This window comes from Phycodurus eques, chromosome 8 (assembly GCF_024500275.1).
Source record: "Phycodurus eques isolate BA_2022a chromosome 8, UOR_Pequ_1.1, whole genome shotgun sequence".
NCBI classification, from domain to species: Eukaryota; Metazoa; Chordata; class Actinopteri; order Syngnathiformes; family Syngnathidae; genus Phycodurus; species Phycodurus eques.
In genome coordinates, this window is record NC_084532.1 from 11,382,149 (window position 1) to 11,399,488 (window position 17,340).

The 17,340-nt window shown below is 40.2% G+C and overlaps 1 protein-coding gene across 26 annotated transcripts in view; it reads right to left on the minus strand.

Moving 5' to 3' along the window:
• Positions 1 to 504: 504 nt before the first annotated feature.
• Positions 505 to 17,340, minus strand: part of adgrl2a (adhesion G protein-coupled receptor L2a) — a 144,981-nt gene continuing 128,145 nt past the window's right edge. For 5 of the 26 annotated variants that reach the window (XM_061682909.1, XM_061682899.1, XM_061682895.1 and 2 more), the window contains 9 exons: positions 14,499 to 14,590; positions 12,197 to 12,241; positions 11,959 to 11,985; positions 10,513 to 10,681; positions 10,283 to 10,411; positions 7,988 to 8,084; positions 5,712 to 5,840; positions 4,715 to 4,732; positions 505 to 2,584 (listed from right to left, as the gene is read on the minus strand). In XM_061682909.1, the coding sequence (XP_061538893.1) occupies positions 1,716 to 2,584; positions 4,715 to 4,732; positions 5,712 to 5,840; positions 7,988 to 8,084; positions 10,283 to 10,411; positions 10,513 to 10,681; positions 11,959 to 11,985; positions 12,197 to 12,241; positions 14,499 to 14,590 (1,575 nt within the window). In that variant the 3' untranslated portion in view covers positions 505 to 1,715. Of the gene's footprint in view, positions 2,585 to 3,115; positions 3,155 to 4,714; positions 4,733 to 5,711; positions 5,841 to 7,987; positions 8,085 to 10,282; positions 10,412 to 10,512; positions 10,682 to 11,958; positions 11,986 to 12,196; positions 12,242 to 14,498; positions 14,591 to 17,340 lie in introns of all 26 variants that reach the window. The other 21 variants (XM_061682920.1, XM_061682913.1, XM_061682915.1 and 18 more) reach the window with 13 other exon arrangements.

Genomic DNA, 17,340 nt, shown 5'->3' on the forward strand with positions numbered 1-17,340 from the left:
TGTCGTACTTTGACATATATTGTATAATATATTTCTACAAGCGCAGCCAAGTGTAACATTGACCAGTTGTTAGCACTGTGGATACACTCCCACATGCTAATCCAACAAGATTTGTGTTGTACACTTTCACTGTGCCAAAAGTAGGGCTCATTCAAGAATATACTGACTGGAATACTGCAAATCAGAGTCATTGAACCTTTATTAGTGTTACAACCACACATAACCCTTTACATTGCAATTTTCCTACCTGAGTTTCTTAGAAAAACATGGACAGATTTGGCTTCTCTGACAAATGTGGTGAAACGAGCTCTTTCAAACTGTGCAGGCATTAAAGAAAAAAAAAAAAAGAAGGGAAAATTAATTACACATCACTTCACCAATTTACCTTTCAAGGTGCTCAGGACTTACAACCTGAGACAAAATTATATTCATAGCAAAATAGGATAAGTCGATGTTATCTGATGTACTGTAGTAGCAAAAACACCATTAATAAGCAACATAGCATTTGAAAAAAAAACTCACATTTATTGTATTTGTCAAACAAGTGTTGAACTTTACATCAGTCTTCGAGTGGAGAGCCCATTGTAATATGATTACACAAAATCATGAGCTACAGTGCAGTACAGTACATATACCAGTGCTGGGAAATAATTCCCATTATTTTTTCTTTCAAAGGATTTAATAAATAAACTGTTTAAACCAAGGCAGTGAAACTAAATTAATGATTAATAACAACAACAAAAAACTTCATTTTCAAACTGCCCATTACTTTGTCACACCAGTTAAAATATGTACTGTACGTATGCAGAAAGTAATTCCACTCTGGCAAAATCAAATCAACGTTTGAGTCGGTGATATCAATGAAAACCAGACAGTATAAACACTGTTCACATGTGGGAAAAGTGATAAACCATCCGTGTATTTTTTATGTATATTTCTTTCTTTACATTTGCCTCTGGCATTCAAACTCACTTTGAATCAATGGTCAGAACCACTATGTATAACCTCGAGACAACAGTCTCTCAAATGTTACATTTCGCAATTAAACAGTTTCTTCATAATTACGTTTACCCAAGAATCTGTATTTTACACCAGCAATACAACAAAATATATATTTTTAGCCATTATTCTTGACTACAGTTCAATGTACAGTTGAGAAAATATAAGGCCAGGGGCTTGATTGCTAGTGGTCATACAATCGAAACAGCATGGGGATGAAGGATGACCAGGACCATAAATATACAGTAATATAAAAGGTTTGTACAGGCTAGAGTCAATGTCCTGGTCCATGAGTGTCATTTCATTCACAATCAAAAAAACAAAACAACAACAACAAAAAATCAACAAAAACACTATGTTTGGAAGTGTATGTACAACCTTGTTAAATGCTTGTCTGAGGAATCAAGTAATGGTTCTTTATTATTCCTTTTTTGTGTCTACTAGGGTACCGTACATTTTTTTGACAGCAGCAGCACATTTAAATACATAATTGGCTTATCTCTAAAAATGAAAATTTGACTGTATTTTATGTACACTTTTATTAAAATGTTGCACAGCAATGGCTGAAAAGAGCGGACGAGAGACCTGTTTGGGGAGAAAGAGTGGTCAATGGCTAGTTCAAATGACACACTTTCTACTTCCTTCACTAGTTTGTCCACCAAATGTTCACGGCTGAAAATGGGCAGGAGGAGGTTTGGGTGCTCATCGCAATACATTTAAAGGCTTGTGACTAGCTGCATCTGTCCTTCCCGTACATCGCCCTCCGGTATGCAGCCTTCTTTAGTGATGGGAATAATGTAACCATCACTACTCCCTTTGCCTATCTGGTAATAGGCCTGCAACTGGTGGCCGGCTCCTAAATTGGGCATGCTCTTGTAGTAAATGTCCTCATTGTCGCTCCGCTTGGATGGGGACAAGTCCTCCACAACTTCTGGACTACTCTTGGGATACGGAGAGTCCCTCAGGTTCGGCATGCTAGTGTACAAGGAGTCTCTGTTTGGAGACTGCAAACTATCTTGGTCGTTGTTGTCGGGTGTCAGCTGGCCCACAAAGGTTTCCACTCCCCCGTCGATCCTCACCTTCTTCTCGGGGGCATACAGGAGCGAGTGCGTCCGCTGGGGGATGAGCGGCGCCTCCAGCTCGTGCTGATGGTGCAGTTCGAGGCCCACCGCTTCTCCCACGTGCACCAAAGAAGAAGCGTCGGCGACGATGGCGTCGTCGTCGCTGCTGCTGCCACCCACCACCGTCATCTTGGGGGGAGCCCGCTCCGCCTTGTGGTGGTGATGGTGGTGGTACGGCAGCAGTGCCGGCGGATGGTGGTGGAGGTGGGACGGGTGAATCAAATTGGGGGGCTGCTGTTGTTGCTGTTGGTGGCTTTTGTTACAGGCACGCAGGTTGTTGTGTACAAGCTCAGAGATGACCATTTTCTCGAAGGCAGCGTCGTCCAGACTGAGTCCGCAGTCGACCACCTGTACACTGTCGCCGAAGTCCGCACTGCGGAGTGAGTAGCTGTTGTTAAAGTTACCATTTAGCGGTAGAGTGTCCATTGCACTTGTATCTCTCACCACATTGTTCAGTGAGTGCCCTGCAGAAAAAGACAACGATTTTCTGTTATTTAACATCTTAATAACACACTACTGCTGAATTAATTATTTAATGCTGTTTAGGATGCATGTAGTTAACATTAAGCCATGCCATACACCTGTTAGTTTGGCACAATGCTTTGCATGCATTTCGAGAAATCTTTTTTTTTTTTTTATGGTACTTTTCAACTTTCTTTCAACTGTAATTCATTCAAAGTCAGCTTTGTGTGTATTAGTATGTCACAAAGAGACTAGGCAATGAAAAGGGATCCCAAACAACATTAAGAAAACCAACGGAACGGTAACCACCATCACGAGACACTGGGCAGAGTGGAGGTCTACAGACGGGCAAGCTACATTACACCAATTAAGTTGGATGTGCAGGGGGAGAGAAAAAGCACAAAGACGGAAGAATGACAAGAAAGGGAAAGTAGTCATGTGTAAACATGAGACAGCCATCTTTGTTCTCACTACACGGGGAGCCCACAAGCAGCACTCCACCATCACCACACACAGCAGGTGAAAAGACTCACTTCATGTCTGCCTGCTCAGCCTATCTGGTCTAAGAGCAGCTGATGTACAAAAGAAAGTAAAATGATTTATTTTAACATGAAGAAAAATCAATCGAAAGAGCAACCAAGAATAAATAAATAAATAAGGTTTGAACTGCGACATAGCAAGAGCAAAGGTTCAGCAAATCAAATCAACTTCCAAGTACAGTTGTGTTCATAATAATGGCGGTGTGCTGAAAACTCAAAATCTTTCGTAAAAACATAACATCGAAATACTTGAAGATAGTTGCATCATGCCTAAGAGGAAATTCCCGTATAATTTATGTTTAAACAAAAACTAAGCAAGCAGCATCTTGGTTCCAGATGAACAAGATCAATGTTATTGAGTACTTAGCCCAATTCCCTGACTTTAATCCAATAGAGAATTTGTGGGTTGACAAAACATGCAGTTTCTGAGGTGGAATCAAGAAACGCAGAGGACTTGTGGAATATAGTCCAATCGTCCAGCTTTCAACTCATGCATGTGGCGCTTAAATATTGGTTCACTGAATCAAAGGAAACTCAAGCATTTTTCAGTTTCTTAAGTAAATGCTTGCAACGAATCACACATTTGATAATTTTTTTCATCATATATTCATTTTTAAAACAATATGCAGCATTCCCGATGCATTTGGGAAATGCATTGCTGAAAAAAAAAAAATCTATTTTAAGGATTTTGAGCTTGACCCACATTTTTAAACTCTGTCCTGTTATACTGAACACAACTGCATATCAACTATAAGATATTAAATAGCTTTTCCTGGTTGTTTTTTTCCAATTAGGTATACATTGTGTCCGTAACTTGGCAGCTCGTGCGCCCATAGCTGGCTAAGGTCAGAGGTCGCCAGCAATCCAGCATTCGGCATTCGTCACAGTGACAGTTCCTAGTGAGACACCAGTCACTGGCAGAGCAGCTGAGGAATAACACAAGCACTGCAGAGGTCAGACGCAGTCATGTTAGGAATTCCTCAATGCACGGAGGTCATGCAAAGCAGCACCAAAAAAGATAAATATTAGTTATTCAATGATGGAGAGAGGAGATAAAGGCCAATGTGACTCCTCACACTAAAGCAGATGTCAGCATTAGCAAGAGGACTAATGGGTTTTACTTTTACTGCAAAAAATGTCTATTTCTTTTAAATCAAAAAAGAAAAAAAAAAAAGAAGTAAAGGGATCAGATTTTGGAATGTTAAAAGCAGAGATACCTCACTGACTGACAGGTAGAAAGCAAAAAAGAAAGAAATTAAGAGGAAATTAAACAGCTGCTGCCACGACAGGCGGGTGTTTACCATGGAAAAAAGTGCCAGATGGGCTCTACTGGACTCTGTCACTGCTGAATGCCACAGTCGGACAGAAAATACGGAAAAAAGATACTACCTCTAAAATATTGTCATTTTCTAAATAATTTCAAAGAACATTTTGTGAACCACTTGCTCATCGAGTGTGTGTTAATGGGCTAAAGTGAACAGTAAAAGTGCCTGTGGTAGGGAAGGGGCGGGATTTTTTTATTTTCTTTTTTTAAGTAAGCATGCTGAAAAAAAAATTACATTTGATAGGCAAAGTTAAGTTTGACTCCCATACTTGTCTCTCTGTAGGTCACTAGAGGGAAGCACAAGGGAAGAGCATAGAAACATCACAAAAGACACCATTTCAGATTCAAACATGGTGGGGAAAAAACATACAGTTAAGCCCAGCGAGGCGAAATTTTTTTGTGGAAGTGAATTTTGATTTGTGAATGGGTGTCTTCTGGCTGGAAGTGACACACAAAAATGTAAAAAGACTGAGAAGTTTTGCTCGAAATATGAAAAATAAATAAATAAATAAATAAAAAAATCCCAATTTTGATTGTATCTTCAAAGTATTAATATCCCTGACAATTATGAGGAGATGATAATATTTTGCCCTATGCTTAAGGATCCTGGAAACATAATCTACAGAATTCTAATCAACTATACATTTTTTAACATTGGCATGCATGTTTTGAGATTAAGTGATTTGTCATTTTGAGATAAAATGATTTGTCACACTGCAAAAAAAACAAACAAATAATTATGAAAACTATTGCCACATTCTTGTGCCATTTCCAGTTAGAAGACAAAACAATTAGAAATAAAATGGCCAGGGTATGAATAATTTTGGGCTTAACTGTAACTGCACTGCAGCCTTCACAACATGCCGACGGGTAGTGAAAAAATGTATTGATACATGCGTGACACTCATTTGTATTAAATGCATTTGTTGTAATGTTAACAAAGATTTGATGTTTTTAAAGGGTAAATTTCCCTTTAAAACACTGATAATAACAAATGACCTGATAACATTGCTCATGCAGTTTACACTACAATCTCACGAGTCAAACAATAAAGCTCTTTCAACTTGAGAAATTGATGGGAGACAGACAAAGGGTGGACAAGTATGATGATGGAACACTGTAGAACATCCTGCCTTTTGTTCAGCTTGTCAACTCTACACTTAAGAGTGATAAACTTAGGGAGAGGGAGGTAGAAAGAAGTGCAGAAGTAAAAAAAAAAAAAAAAAAAAAGAATATAAAAGTGGGTGATAATATAAGTAAGCACACCTGGAGAGTTAAACACTGGAGCTGTGGGGGTGTTACACACAACTGTCTCAGCCAGTAAGGTGTTATAAGGGTTGTTAGAGCCTTGTGGTCGAAGAAGAGGATTTGTTAGTAGATAATTCCCAGTCATTCCTGGAGTTGAAAGACAGGAGAATGTGCACTCAGCCAACAGTGAAAGTAATAAATGAAGCCCATGTTCAGAGCGTAATTATTTGAGTTATGTGGAAGGAGCTGCCAAAATGTGAGAGGAGCAAATAATTGAGGACAAGAGTTTTGTGTTCTTGCCAAATGTAATATTCTACTGAATGACACATTTCACCAATAACTCAAACTCTCCTTCTGAATAGATAAAGCAAGCACAATATTAATAATAAGACTGGGAAGACAAGCAGTCGGTGCACATGGACATGGTACTGGCACTGTATGCAAACAAAATACTGGAGTTGTCAGGTGCATTTGCAGCTTAATATAAATGAGAACATTGTCGTCTGGATGCAAAAAGTTTTAAAAATGCAAATAAACAAAACCCTTTATTTACCAGATAATTTTCATGTAAATGGTAAATAAAAAGTATCAGCCAATCAACAAGGCAGCAATGGGCAATGCTTGCAACTCAAGCGACTGGAAGTTTGTAATCAATAGTCAGCCCTGAAAAGATTTACCATGCCATTTTTTCATAAAAAAAGTATAAATTGTCGGTAATATGCAAAAGTCTGTGGTGACTGTTAAGTCTGTTCTTTCAAAAATCCTATAATGACTAAATACTGTATACCTGAAATTACTGTATGTCAATTTGTTTGTTAGTTATCAAGCTTCTTCCAGGTAATGGGTGCCATAATGACTGAAACTGTGAAAATAAATTCCTGTATTTACTGAGCTCCACACTCAAATGGAAATTGTTCTTTGGCTCATGTACCCGCCCTTTACAAAATTTTGTTTTGTCATTTTGCTTGATTGTGCTAGCTGTTCGTGACCTACCGTTTATGGTTTTACATCCTAAAAATGATTGCTTTGAAAAAGTTAATTAAAATAACTTTTCAAAACTACTTCTGTACAGTTGTACTTATTCCAACACCTTTCCCATTTTGTGGAGAAAGTGTATGCACTTTTCCAAGTAGTTTCTGGTGTATCACATTTCCAGTTCGTGCCCTCATTAGCTAACAATACGATAGTGGCGCTCTCAAGCTATTACACAATAGCCTTTTTTTACATTATCATTTACACTTTAGATTTTCCTCCAAACCACATCTTCCTGTCCATTTATTATTTTAACCATCTTTTCATGTGTTTCAAAGAATCAAGGCATCACCAGTGCCATTAATCACCATGCCATCTGTCAAGTTGGGAAGACTTCAGGGATGCTTTTAATGACAGGAGGTGCTTCCAGGAGATAGAGCCCTTGTTTAGTGCAGCAACTCTCCAGGGTAACTAGGTTTCTACACCCCAGAGTGATCAATATCCAACCTTTACATTAACAACTTCACGGCTCGACACTGTGGAGAGAAAAGCTCTATTTCTCTTTTGTTCGAGCTGTATGAGGAGCCAAAATGTGCCTTGGAACTGGAGATGCAGTGAGTTACCTTGTAAGTAGTAACAGTAAAAAAGAGAGTGAAAGCAGAGATGTGCAGAAATTGGCATCGAAGCCGGATGGGATGTTCACTACCTCGGAATATGCCCGCTTTTCCTTCACATGCTCGGAAAGCCATTTAGGAGGCAGCAAAAAGCCGAGCAACACGCTAAGCGTTCCGGGTCAGCCAGAGTTGAACATCATCTTCTCCTCATCATATTTGTGCTCAAGCTAAATAATAAATGACGGTTCTTTTATTTACCCCCCCCCCCCTCTCCTTGAAAGTAACCGAGGTCACCTCAGATGCCAGGCAATGAATGGCTGCTTTCTTAAAATAACATTCAGTTTCCCCATTTTTAGTTTTGCCGATATATGTGCTGTGCATGCTTACTTCATGTCATTTGGACAGCCAGCACTTTAATAAGAAATGTTCTACCCTCGCCCCACTTTAAGGCTCATCGGCCAGATTATTTAAGGACGGATTTTGGTAATCCTTTGCGGACACAACAGGGGGACTAGACGGAAGGCTGAGATCATTTCTTTTCCCTTTTCTAACCGCGCTGCTCTGGCTTTTCAAGCTGCAGCCATTTATTATGATTACCGAGGTACCATCCTTTGCGGCGGCGTGGAGGAGTATTTTTAAACCAGGTGATGAAATGCGTGCATAGGAGTGTGTGTGAGAGATGTGGAGAGAAATGAGGTGTGAACTGACCTTGGTTAAGGGTGGAGGTGCTGTTGATGTCACCTGAGATAAAGGAGGACTCAGATTGCTTTCTTACGGTGTCATTCCACATTCTCCTGATTCGACTCTGCCAGGTCAACAAGGGACAGTCATTAGGACTTTAAACAAGCCCGCTGCTACGATCCAGTTTCATTTATTTGCGTGTGTGCACCATCTTTTTCCACCCACATTTAAAGTATTTAAAGTATATTTAAAGTATTTTTTTAAAGTGAATGTCTTTAGTTTTCATCACTTGTACACATTAAAGGTCCCATATTTTGGCTATTTAGATCTTCACAGAGTGACTCTCTAACGTGGATTTAGTGTACCGTATGTAAAACTGTCAATTTCATTGAAAAAAAACCACACACCTTGGTTTTATCATACAAGTGTCCAGAAAAGGCCCCTCTGACTTCTGTTTGACCCAGTTTTGTATCTGCTTTGTCCATATTTTGCTAGGACCGCCCCCTTTCCTCTGATTGGTTACCTCCGCGTAGAAGACCCACTTGTGAGAAGACGTGTTTGTTATGTTGACAGCGCTGGCTTGGGAGCGCAAAGGGAAAGCAGAGATATTTGCTCGTGATGTAGATAAGCTCGAGAAATTTGAATGACCTGATTTCAGGCATCTAGGCAGAAAACGTCTGGAAGTGAAGAATGCGTGGATGATTTTAATTCATATATCACGTTTACTGAGGCCCCATAAAGCCAATATTACATCACAAATACTAGAAAAAGTTGGTTTGGTAAAATATGTCCCCTTTAAGAGAGAGTTTCTGTTGGGTAAGGGGATAATTAATTGGTTAATCATTACGAAATTGGTCAATTTTGTGGAAATGATTGTTGATTAATTGCAGAGTGCATTACTTGGCTGCAACCAAGAGACACACTGTTAATTCTGTGTCCAAACTCATTTGTGGCCCACAGAAGAACCTGTTTGTAAGCTATGGGAAGCTGAGCTACTTCAAAACAGACCTCCACTATGGCACAACTTGCTAGGCAGCATTATTTTGCTAAAACCAACACTGCAATTGAAGTGTGCATGTGTTTCGCTTTTGCTTGAGCACAGGTGTCAAACTGGTGGTCCGGGGGCCATATATGGCCTGCCACATCATTTTATGCGGCCAGAGAAAGCAAATCATGTGTCGACATCATGTTTCTTGCAAAAATATCAAAATTGCAAATTGCATTTACTTTTAATAATGTTTAGAAATTGCATTTTATGTTGCAGATCCACCTTTTAAAATGTTTTTGAATAATAGTTGGAAAAACATGTTTCATTGGCTTCTGCTTTCAAAACTAGTAATCCATCAATTTGTTGTGTATATGTAGTTATATGAGGTGATAATTCATTTATATGGGTTCAGAGACATAATAGCCCTCCGAGGGAAGTCATAACTTCTGTGTGGCCCGTGACAAAAATGAGTTTCACACCCCTGTTCTATGGAATTTTTTTCCATCCATTCATCTTCCGTACTGCTTATTCTCACTGGGGTCGCAGGTGGTGAATCTATCCCAGCTATATTTGGGCGAGAGGCAGGGTACACCCTGAACTGGTCGCCAGCCAATCGCAGGGGACACATAAACAAGCATCCATTCACACTCATAGTCACACCTACGGGCGATTTAGAATCTTCAATTAACCTACCACACATGTTTTTGGGATGTGAGAGGAAACCGGAGTACCTGGCGAAAACCCACGCAGGCACAGGGAGAACATGCAAACTCCACACAGGCGAGGCCGCATTTGAACACGGGTCACCAGAACTGTGAGGCAGATGTGCTGGCATTATTATTATTTTGACGTCATTTAATTCTATCTTTACTTATAAAACGATGTGTATCTTCTGCAAACACCCTCCTGCTCCCTTTCCACTATGTGTCTGTCAGACATCTTTCAAGGGTGAACAGTTTTACTTATATTTGAGTTATTTAGCTTTATTATTCAGTGTTTAACTGGAAAATCAACTTGAAAGTCAACCAGCATCACAGAACGGACTGTGATTGACTTTAATTTAAACATATTGTAAAATTCCCATCCTTTTTCCATCTACATTCAGCACTTAGAAAGGTGCCAAGCAAATACACCAAGGGCAATTCCATAATTTTGGCTTGACCCCCAGTGGAATATGCTATGATACTGAATAAAAGTGCAGTTCTATTTCACATGCACATGACATTAGTGAGAAAAGTAGCAGAAGCTAAAGAGGGCAGGCCAGAAAAGAAAGTATCTTGTGTAATTCATAGGCTGTAGCTTGTAAATGTTCTTATGTGACATTGTCGGTCTACCTGGGTACCAGAGGAGTAGCGTGCGCTTGTCCGTGTAGTGGAAGTCTTCGCTGAGCCATGCGAGCTCTCAGTTGGCAGCCTTCCACAGCAGTACGTGTGACGGAAGCACTTGCTGTACTCTTTGCGGACCTACGAGAGCAAACAAACACTAGAATCACCGTAAATCTTCAGGATGCGCTAAAGTGCTCCACAAGTCTTGTCATTCATTCTGCTGATGACATGAAACCTACCTTTTTCTGGAGGAGGCAGTGGAAAATGAAGATAAACATCCCCTGGAAGGCGTTAAATATGGTGAAGAGGTACGCCATGACAATGGAGGCCTCATTGATGAAGAAGAGACCAAAGGACCACGTCAGGCCCAGCAAACAGAGCAGAGCAAAGGCCCCTATGACCCAGGTCCTGGAAGACAGCAAAACCAAACAGAAGACGACGTTAAATTATGTATGAATAGCTTACATTGCTCTGACATATCAATAACTGGGACCAATGCAAGGAAAGGGTACAGGAAAGCTGTAAAGCGGATAAGAGCAAAACAATAAAACTAGAATGTCACTTTGTCCAGCACAGACCTCCAACATGACTGAAAAATAGGGAGGAAAGCATTATTATTATTATTTTTTTTAAGAAACATTACAACTTTTTCTTTCCACCTTTTCTTTTCAGTGTAATGATTTGTATGAGTCAGATCTGCACCAAAATGTACAGTGTTTTGTGAGAATGTAATGTAGCTTTCGAATAAAACTGTTAAATAACCAAATTGTCCAACAAATTAAAATCAAAGCATAATACTGCCGCATGCTGTGGTACTTGTTGGAGGTAATTGGAATGGAACTCACTATGGTGCAGAACTCTGCCAAGGCCTAACTGTTAACAAAATGGGAAAAAGAAATCACTCCATGTCTTTCTCATTGTTGTTCTGTTTCTTTGCTAGTTAGCAAGATATGAAATGGATGTAAATAAGGGCAAATCATTTCCTTTATCCAGTCCAAAATTTGTGCACCCCACTACAATATTTTCATTGAAGTAGTTTAAATCCTGATACCTAACGAATATAGAAACGGGCATAGTTTACCTGTACAATTCCCATGTTTAACCTTTAACTGTTAACAAAATGGGGAAAAAATGTCACTCTATGTCTTTCTCATTGTTTTTCTGTTTCTTTGCTAGTTAGCAGGATATAAAATGGATAGAAATAAGGGCAAAACATTTCCTCTATCCGGACCAAAATTTGCGCACCCCACTACGGTATTTTTGGTGAAGTAGTTTAACTCCTGATACCTAACGAATACACAAACGGGCATAGCCAGTATAATTCCCATTTTAAACTTTATCACAGACAGTAAAGTTTGATTTAAACAAACAACGCAATCCGAGGGTATATCTATCTGTGTGTCTGAACCTTACAAGTAACTACCGGCAGATGATGAAAGAGTTCAAGGAGAAAGGGCAAATACCACACGGTGTGTGAAGCAGCCGCAAACGTAGAAACAACAGCAAGATGTACATAGTGAGAGGAGGCATTCACAAGGACAGACAATGATTCGTTTAGAGGTTGCTGCCTGGGACAGGAGGGATTAGCCGGTAACAACTGGAAAGAGGAAAGAGAAATAGGCAGCAGAGGAAATAGATACGGTATAAGGAGAAGTTCTGAGGAGTTCTGGTCAATGGGTCCTTACTTGATAAACTGTTTATTATCTTCATAGCTAGCATGAGAAGCAGGAAGAGAGAAGCACAATTAAATCACAGCGAAGGTTAGTCTACGAAGCTTAGTAGACATTAAATCACATATGATTGCTGATGATTCAATTACAACATTCTTAGGCTGAGTTTGACATTGTTGTTATATTTACATGACTACATGTGTGCGTGTGTGTATGTTTGTAAAATTAGCCGAGGTGTAAAGTGAAAGCTTACCCAGGCAAATCGGTATTATAGTAGCCGTCACAAACATGATAATTACTGGCATGGATTGCCCCACAGAGAAGAGAGTGACAGAAGAGAAAGGAAAGGCTGCGTGTTAAATTTGCTTTTACATGCAACATGCAGAGACGCTGGAACTACAACTGTGCCATGTGAACACAAACAAAAAGACCACAATGCAGCTATTAATATACTGAATAGCCCTGCAGGAATTAACATAAAACAAAGGTACAAATTGTGGTTTCCTAAATATGAGAGTGGTACAGCTATAACTGGACAAGTATTTAAGCAGTTTTCCTGTCTGCTCTTCTTGATTGCATTTGCACCACAGTGTTGTCATGCTGCACACATTTGTTAGGAAAAGTAAATCACACTGAAATTACCAAGACTGTTGCCTTTGGACTGATAAGATCAGCACCATCTAACCCCTGATTAGCAGCCTGTAAACTGTAACTGTAAACTGTTTTCAAATGTATACAAAACACAAGTAATTACAGTACAGCTTCAGAAAATGTCCAGTAGCAAAAAAATAGTCTGTTGTGGTTGTGTGACAGGACTTGTTTTAATTTCTTGGGTTAAAAACAGGGCTTTAAAAAAAAACAACCTTCTAGAACATATGGGAGCTTTTCCACAGTACCCTTGCCCTTGAAGAGAAAAACAATTGCAGTGTTAGCACATTTACAGTAAGCGTTAGCTAACAGTATCACCAGAATTAGCTTCGAAAAAATAATGTTCAGTTCATTTGTCGACACGGGGTGGAAGGTATTTGTGTCTGGCAATGTCATGCACCTTATCTCCATTATTTAAGTGCATTTCAATGGCTTAGTTATGAAATGCTGCATCTGAAATGCTGCATCCACCAGTGATAATGCAATGGAATCTGTTTGTGTATGTGTGTGTGTGTGTTTGGAGGGTGGGGTATATGGCTAAATTACCCATTGTAAAGTAGGCAGAGCTATACTGAGTGTCGATGAACGCAGATTAGCGTTTTAACAGCGTGAGCTTCTCATAAACGACAACTTACTTGATGGCTTGGTGAAGAAGTGCATGGGGCTACAGACATATAGCCCATTGCTGCCTCTGCGAATTAAAATGCTTTCATTTATAAGGTCTTCTTTTCCACACTCTGCCTCCACTTGGAGAAGTAAGAAACTTGTCAGTTAATTGTCAGTTGCTGCTCACTGTCGCACAATTGCTCGGATAGAAGAAAATATTAGGGCTGGCGTTGTATGAAATAGCAGACGCCTAAAAGGGCTTGCTTTTTTTTTCAAGAAAGGAAATAGGATTAAGAAAATGTGGTACAATTCTTGATCGTTGTGGTATTTATATTTCGCTAATGAGCTAGCAAGCTTGCCAGACCGGCGGCGGGGTCACCGCCTGGCTTGGTGTTGTGTCGTGTGTGGGTCCACATAAGTGAGTCACTTCAGGAAAGGTTAACTGTTTATTAGACACAGCGGCACACATTATTCAGCTTGTGGCACACACAGGTGACGGTTGAGCAGGGCCTGTCAGCTGAATGCGCTGAAAACCCACCTTCTTCGTCCTTCACCCATGCCCTCCAGCTTGGACGAGGTGTCTATTTTTCATGATTTTGGAGCCTCATTTTCATTCATCTTCCATTCCGCTTATCCTCACTAGGGTCGTGGGCGTGCTGGAGCCTATCCCAGCTATCTTCGGGCGAGAGGCGGAGTACACCCCGAACTGGTCACCAGCCAATCGCACGGCACATATAAACAAACAACCATTCGTGCACACATTCACACCTACGGGCAATTTAGAGTCTTCAATTAACCTACCCTGCATGTTTTTGGGATGTGGGAGGAAACCGGAGTGCCCGGAGAAAACCCACGCAAGCATGGGGAGAACATGCAAACTCCACACAGCCGGGATTTGAATCCCGGTCCTCAGAACTGTGAGACGGATGTGCTAACCATTCGTCCACCGTGCCGCGCACCTCATTTTATATATTTGATTATTTTTATTTTTAATTATTTTATTCAAATTGGGTAGGCTTGTTAAGAACACCTCTCTCTATGCTGTGTCAAATTTATAGGTAATTTTTATTTTTACTTTACAAAATGGAGGCCGATCAGCATTTCAGAAACAGATTGTGGTTGACATGACAGGATGCACTAAAGGCGCGGTACTTAAAGAGGTCTTGCTCTGATAAATTCTTTAATAAGACTTTCCTCAAGAGTAAAAGAGCCTTAGTTTTCGTGGGCGGTGGCAGAATAGCAACAGTGTTATATAGCTGATAAGTAGGATGTGGCTATTTTGCAGCGGAGGCTTCACTTACTTGATATTCTCCAGTCGGCTCGAGTCTGGTTTCAGGGTGGTGGAGTGCTTCACCATTTTGTACATGGTGATGACCAGGAAGATCAAATTGAGCTGTCAAATGAGAGAAAACGCAGCGTTAATGCATAGAGATGAATGATTGACACAGATAAAAGAAAAAGTAATTCTTTGTCAATCCTGTATCAAAGCTTCAAAATAAAACAGAGGGATAGCCAGTCCTACATGTCCACAGACTAATCCAATAAACATCCAGTCGCTCCAGTCGAGAGAAGACGGGCCAACTGGCGCCCAATTTAGTGTCATTCTATATCAATAAAAGCATGGGAAAGCATTAAAATCCATCAGCGAAGGAAAAAAAAAATAGAACGGACTCCTCTGTCTGAGGAATTCAGAGGGGAACAAAAAGGAGAAGGAGTAATAAGAAACCTTGTTGTACAAAACAACTGCATCATTTCATGCACATACTGAAATATTATAACCAGCTACAAAAGGCTTAAGGGAGCATTGTACATTTTTCGATTCCTCTGCATGCTGGGGAAAAGACCAAGAATAGGAGAGATGAGGAAGAGAGGGATGGGGTAGCATTTTAGTGTATTAAACCTTAAGGGAATCAGTGGCACATAACAGCCTAGAAAAAAAAAAAAAAAAAAAAATCAGAAGAGTTCATTTTTTTTTTTTTTTTTGCTACCTTGAAAATCAATACTATGATTTAGAGACACAAAGCCTGGATTGACCGACAGCGAGGAGCTGCTTCAAATAAATTGACTTCGAAAATATTTATTCTGGAACAAAGTAGACCCCGAACCAGCATGTTCATGCACTCAAACGAGCAGATGAACCTTTAAGAAAAAAATGGCAAGGAATATCTGAGAAAGATGAAATTGGAGTGTGTGTGCCTATCAAAGACAACACATGTAGCCAGACTTCGAAACACAACGTTTAACTGCTGCAGCAGTTAAACATCTCCAGCATAACAAACCCTGCCAAGTGAAAAATGGAGACGCATGCATTACCTGGTGGGAGGGAATGAAATAAATGACCTTTGTGAGTGCCACTCAGACCATGGCCACTCATTCTTAAAAAGATTTTTTGTGTGTGTTTCTCCTATGAAAAGACTGCCCGTGATCGATATATCACCCCTCCTCATGCAATCAACTCACGGTGCGAAACACAATAATGCAGGCTGTATAAGAGACGTAAGGACGGGAAGAATGCTGAATCGAGTGCCTTGGTTTATATCACAAATGGCAATGAATCTATGTTTTGTTATGTAGGTATCAGCTATTATTTCCATCGTCCGCCTGCATGAGTCAGACAGTGGGTGTGGGGTGTGGGGAACGGACAGGAGGACTTTTGAAAAGCCCCTTTTCACGCAGCCTGGAGTGGTGACATGGATCCAATGAGACAGAGGAGAGTGACACAGAGCTTAAAAGTAACCTAGCTGCACGGCACATGTCCCCCACCCTCACCCACACGCTTCCCTTGGGGATCCTCCTCCGTCCTCCACCCCTTCACTCAGTCTTTTCTGTCTGAAAATCATCACTGCAAGCCATGCAGAAGCAACCTTGCCACACTGGGACATCAGGAGAAAGCTTCTCCCCCTTCACATTTTCAGATGTCGCCTGTGTGTGTACACACTGAACTCCAAATGAACTCCTGGGGATAAAATATTAAAGGTGCAGATGGACCTGTCCACATGATAAGAACTGCTTGCGACGTGTCATGATCCAAAAGGCCTTGTGCTCATGTTAGCTCAAGCATACTAATGGCTTACCCCCAACTACCACAAGCATACACTCATTACTTCCATGTACCCCTTTCATGGAGCTAATACCCCTGTGCCCAGAGACAGGGCAATGATCTAAGTGCCTTCCACCAGCTTTTGTTTCAGGCTGCTATTTTGTCTAAAGCAAGGAAGGAAAATAAACGGTTCTACTCAACTGTTATGTATCCCAGAGAGCATCCTCTAAATATTTTGCTACATTTGGTGTTGTAGTAAATAATTATTCATTTGTAAATTCTTACTTTTACCAACAAATTCAATTCAAAGTGCCTTTCTGAGCACCTTATTAAGAAACTGAGGATTAACATGACAACCCCGTGTACAAAAACGAATACTGGTACTGATTTCTTCTTTTTAGGAAAGTGCAACATCAATAGTTTGTCTTCTTTTTAGAAAATGAAGGATGCAGACCAAAGCAACCATAACACTTTTAACAGGCTGAAATATTATGCTATAAAAACACCAATGGCATTTTTATGTGAGAGTTTAAATGCTGTTGGAAGTTTCATTTACAGTGCAAGTAATATCTTGTCTGTGAAAATGTTATTTCCCAACCTGGGATGCACGTTAAATATTTAGTTGCTCCTATGGCGGTGAAGTAAGCCAAATTTGTACTCCGGAATGAGTTGGAATGCGCCATACTCTATCTCTAACCTACGCTAACACACTTGTTCAGTCATAACGACAATATTTGCATGAAAAACACTTCTAGGACATAGAAAAAACAATCCAATAAAATTATACTAACTGAGTGTGACTTCTTGTACCGTGTGAAGATGTATTCTTATGCCGTCTGTTACCTTGAAATGTTGCATGTTGGTGCCGTTGTAAACAGAGTACCCCCTATAATTTTTCACTACCTGTCCATGACCCATATTATAAGGGTCCAGTTTTGGGTCCTAACCCACCAGTTGAGAATCAATGCTCTAGTTCATGCAAGACGTTATGGGGTCGTTTGGAATGGTGCAAAACACTACTTCCTCAAAATTGTTCTGCATTGTACTTAGACTTATTTTCAATGCAAAAGACAATTAAAAATTTCATGATTAGCTCAGTCCTT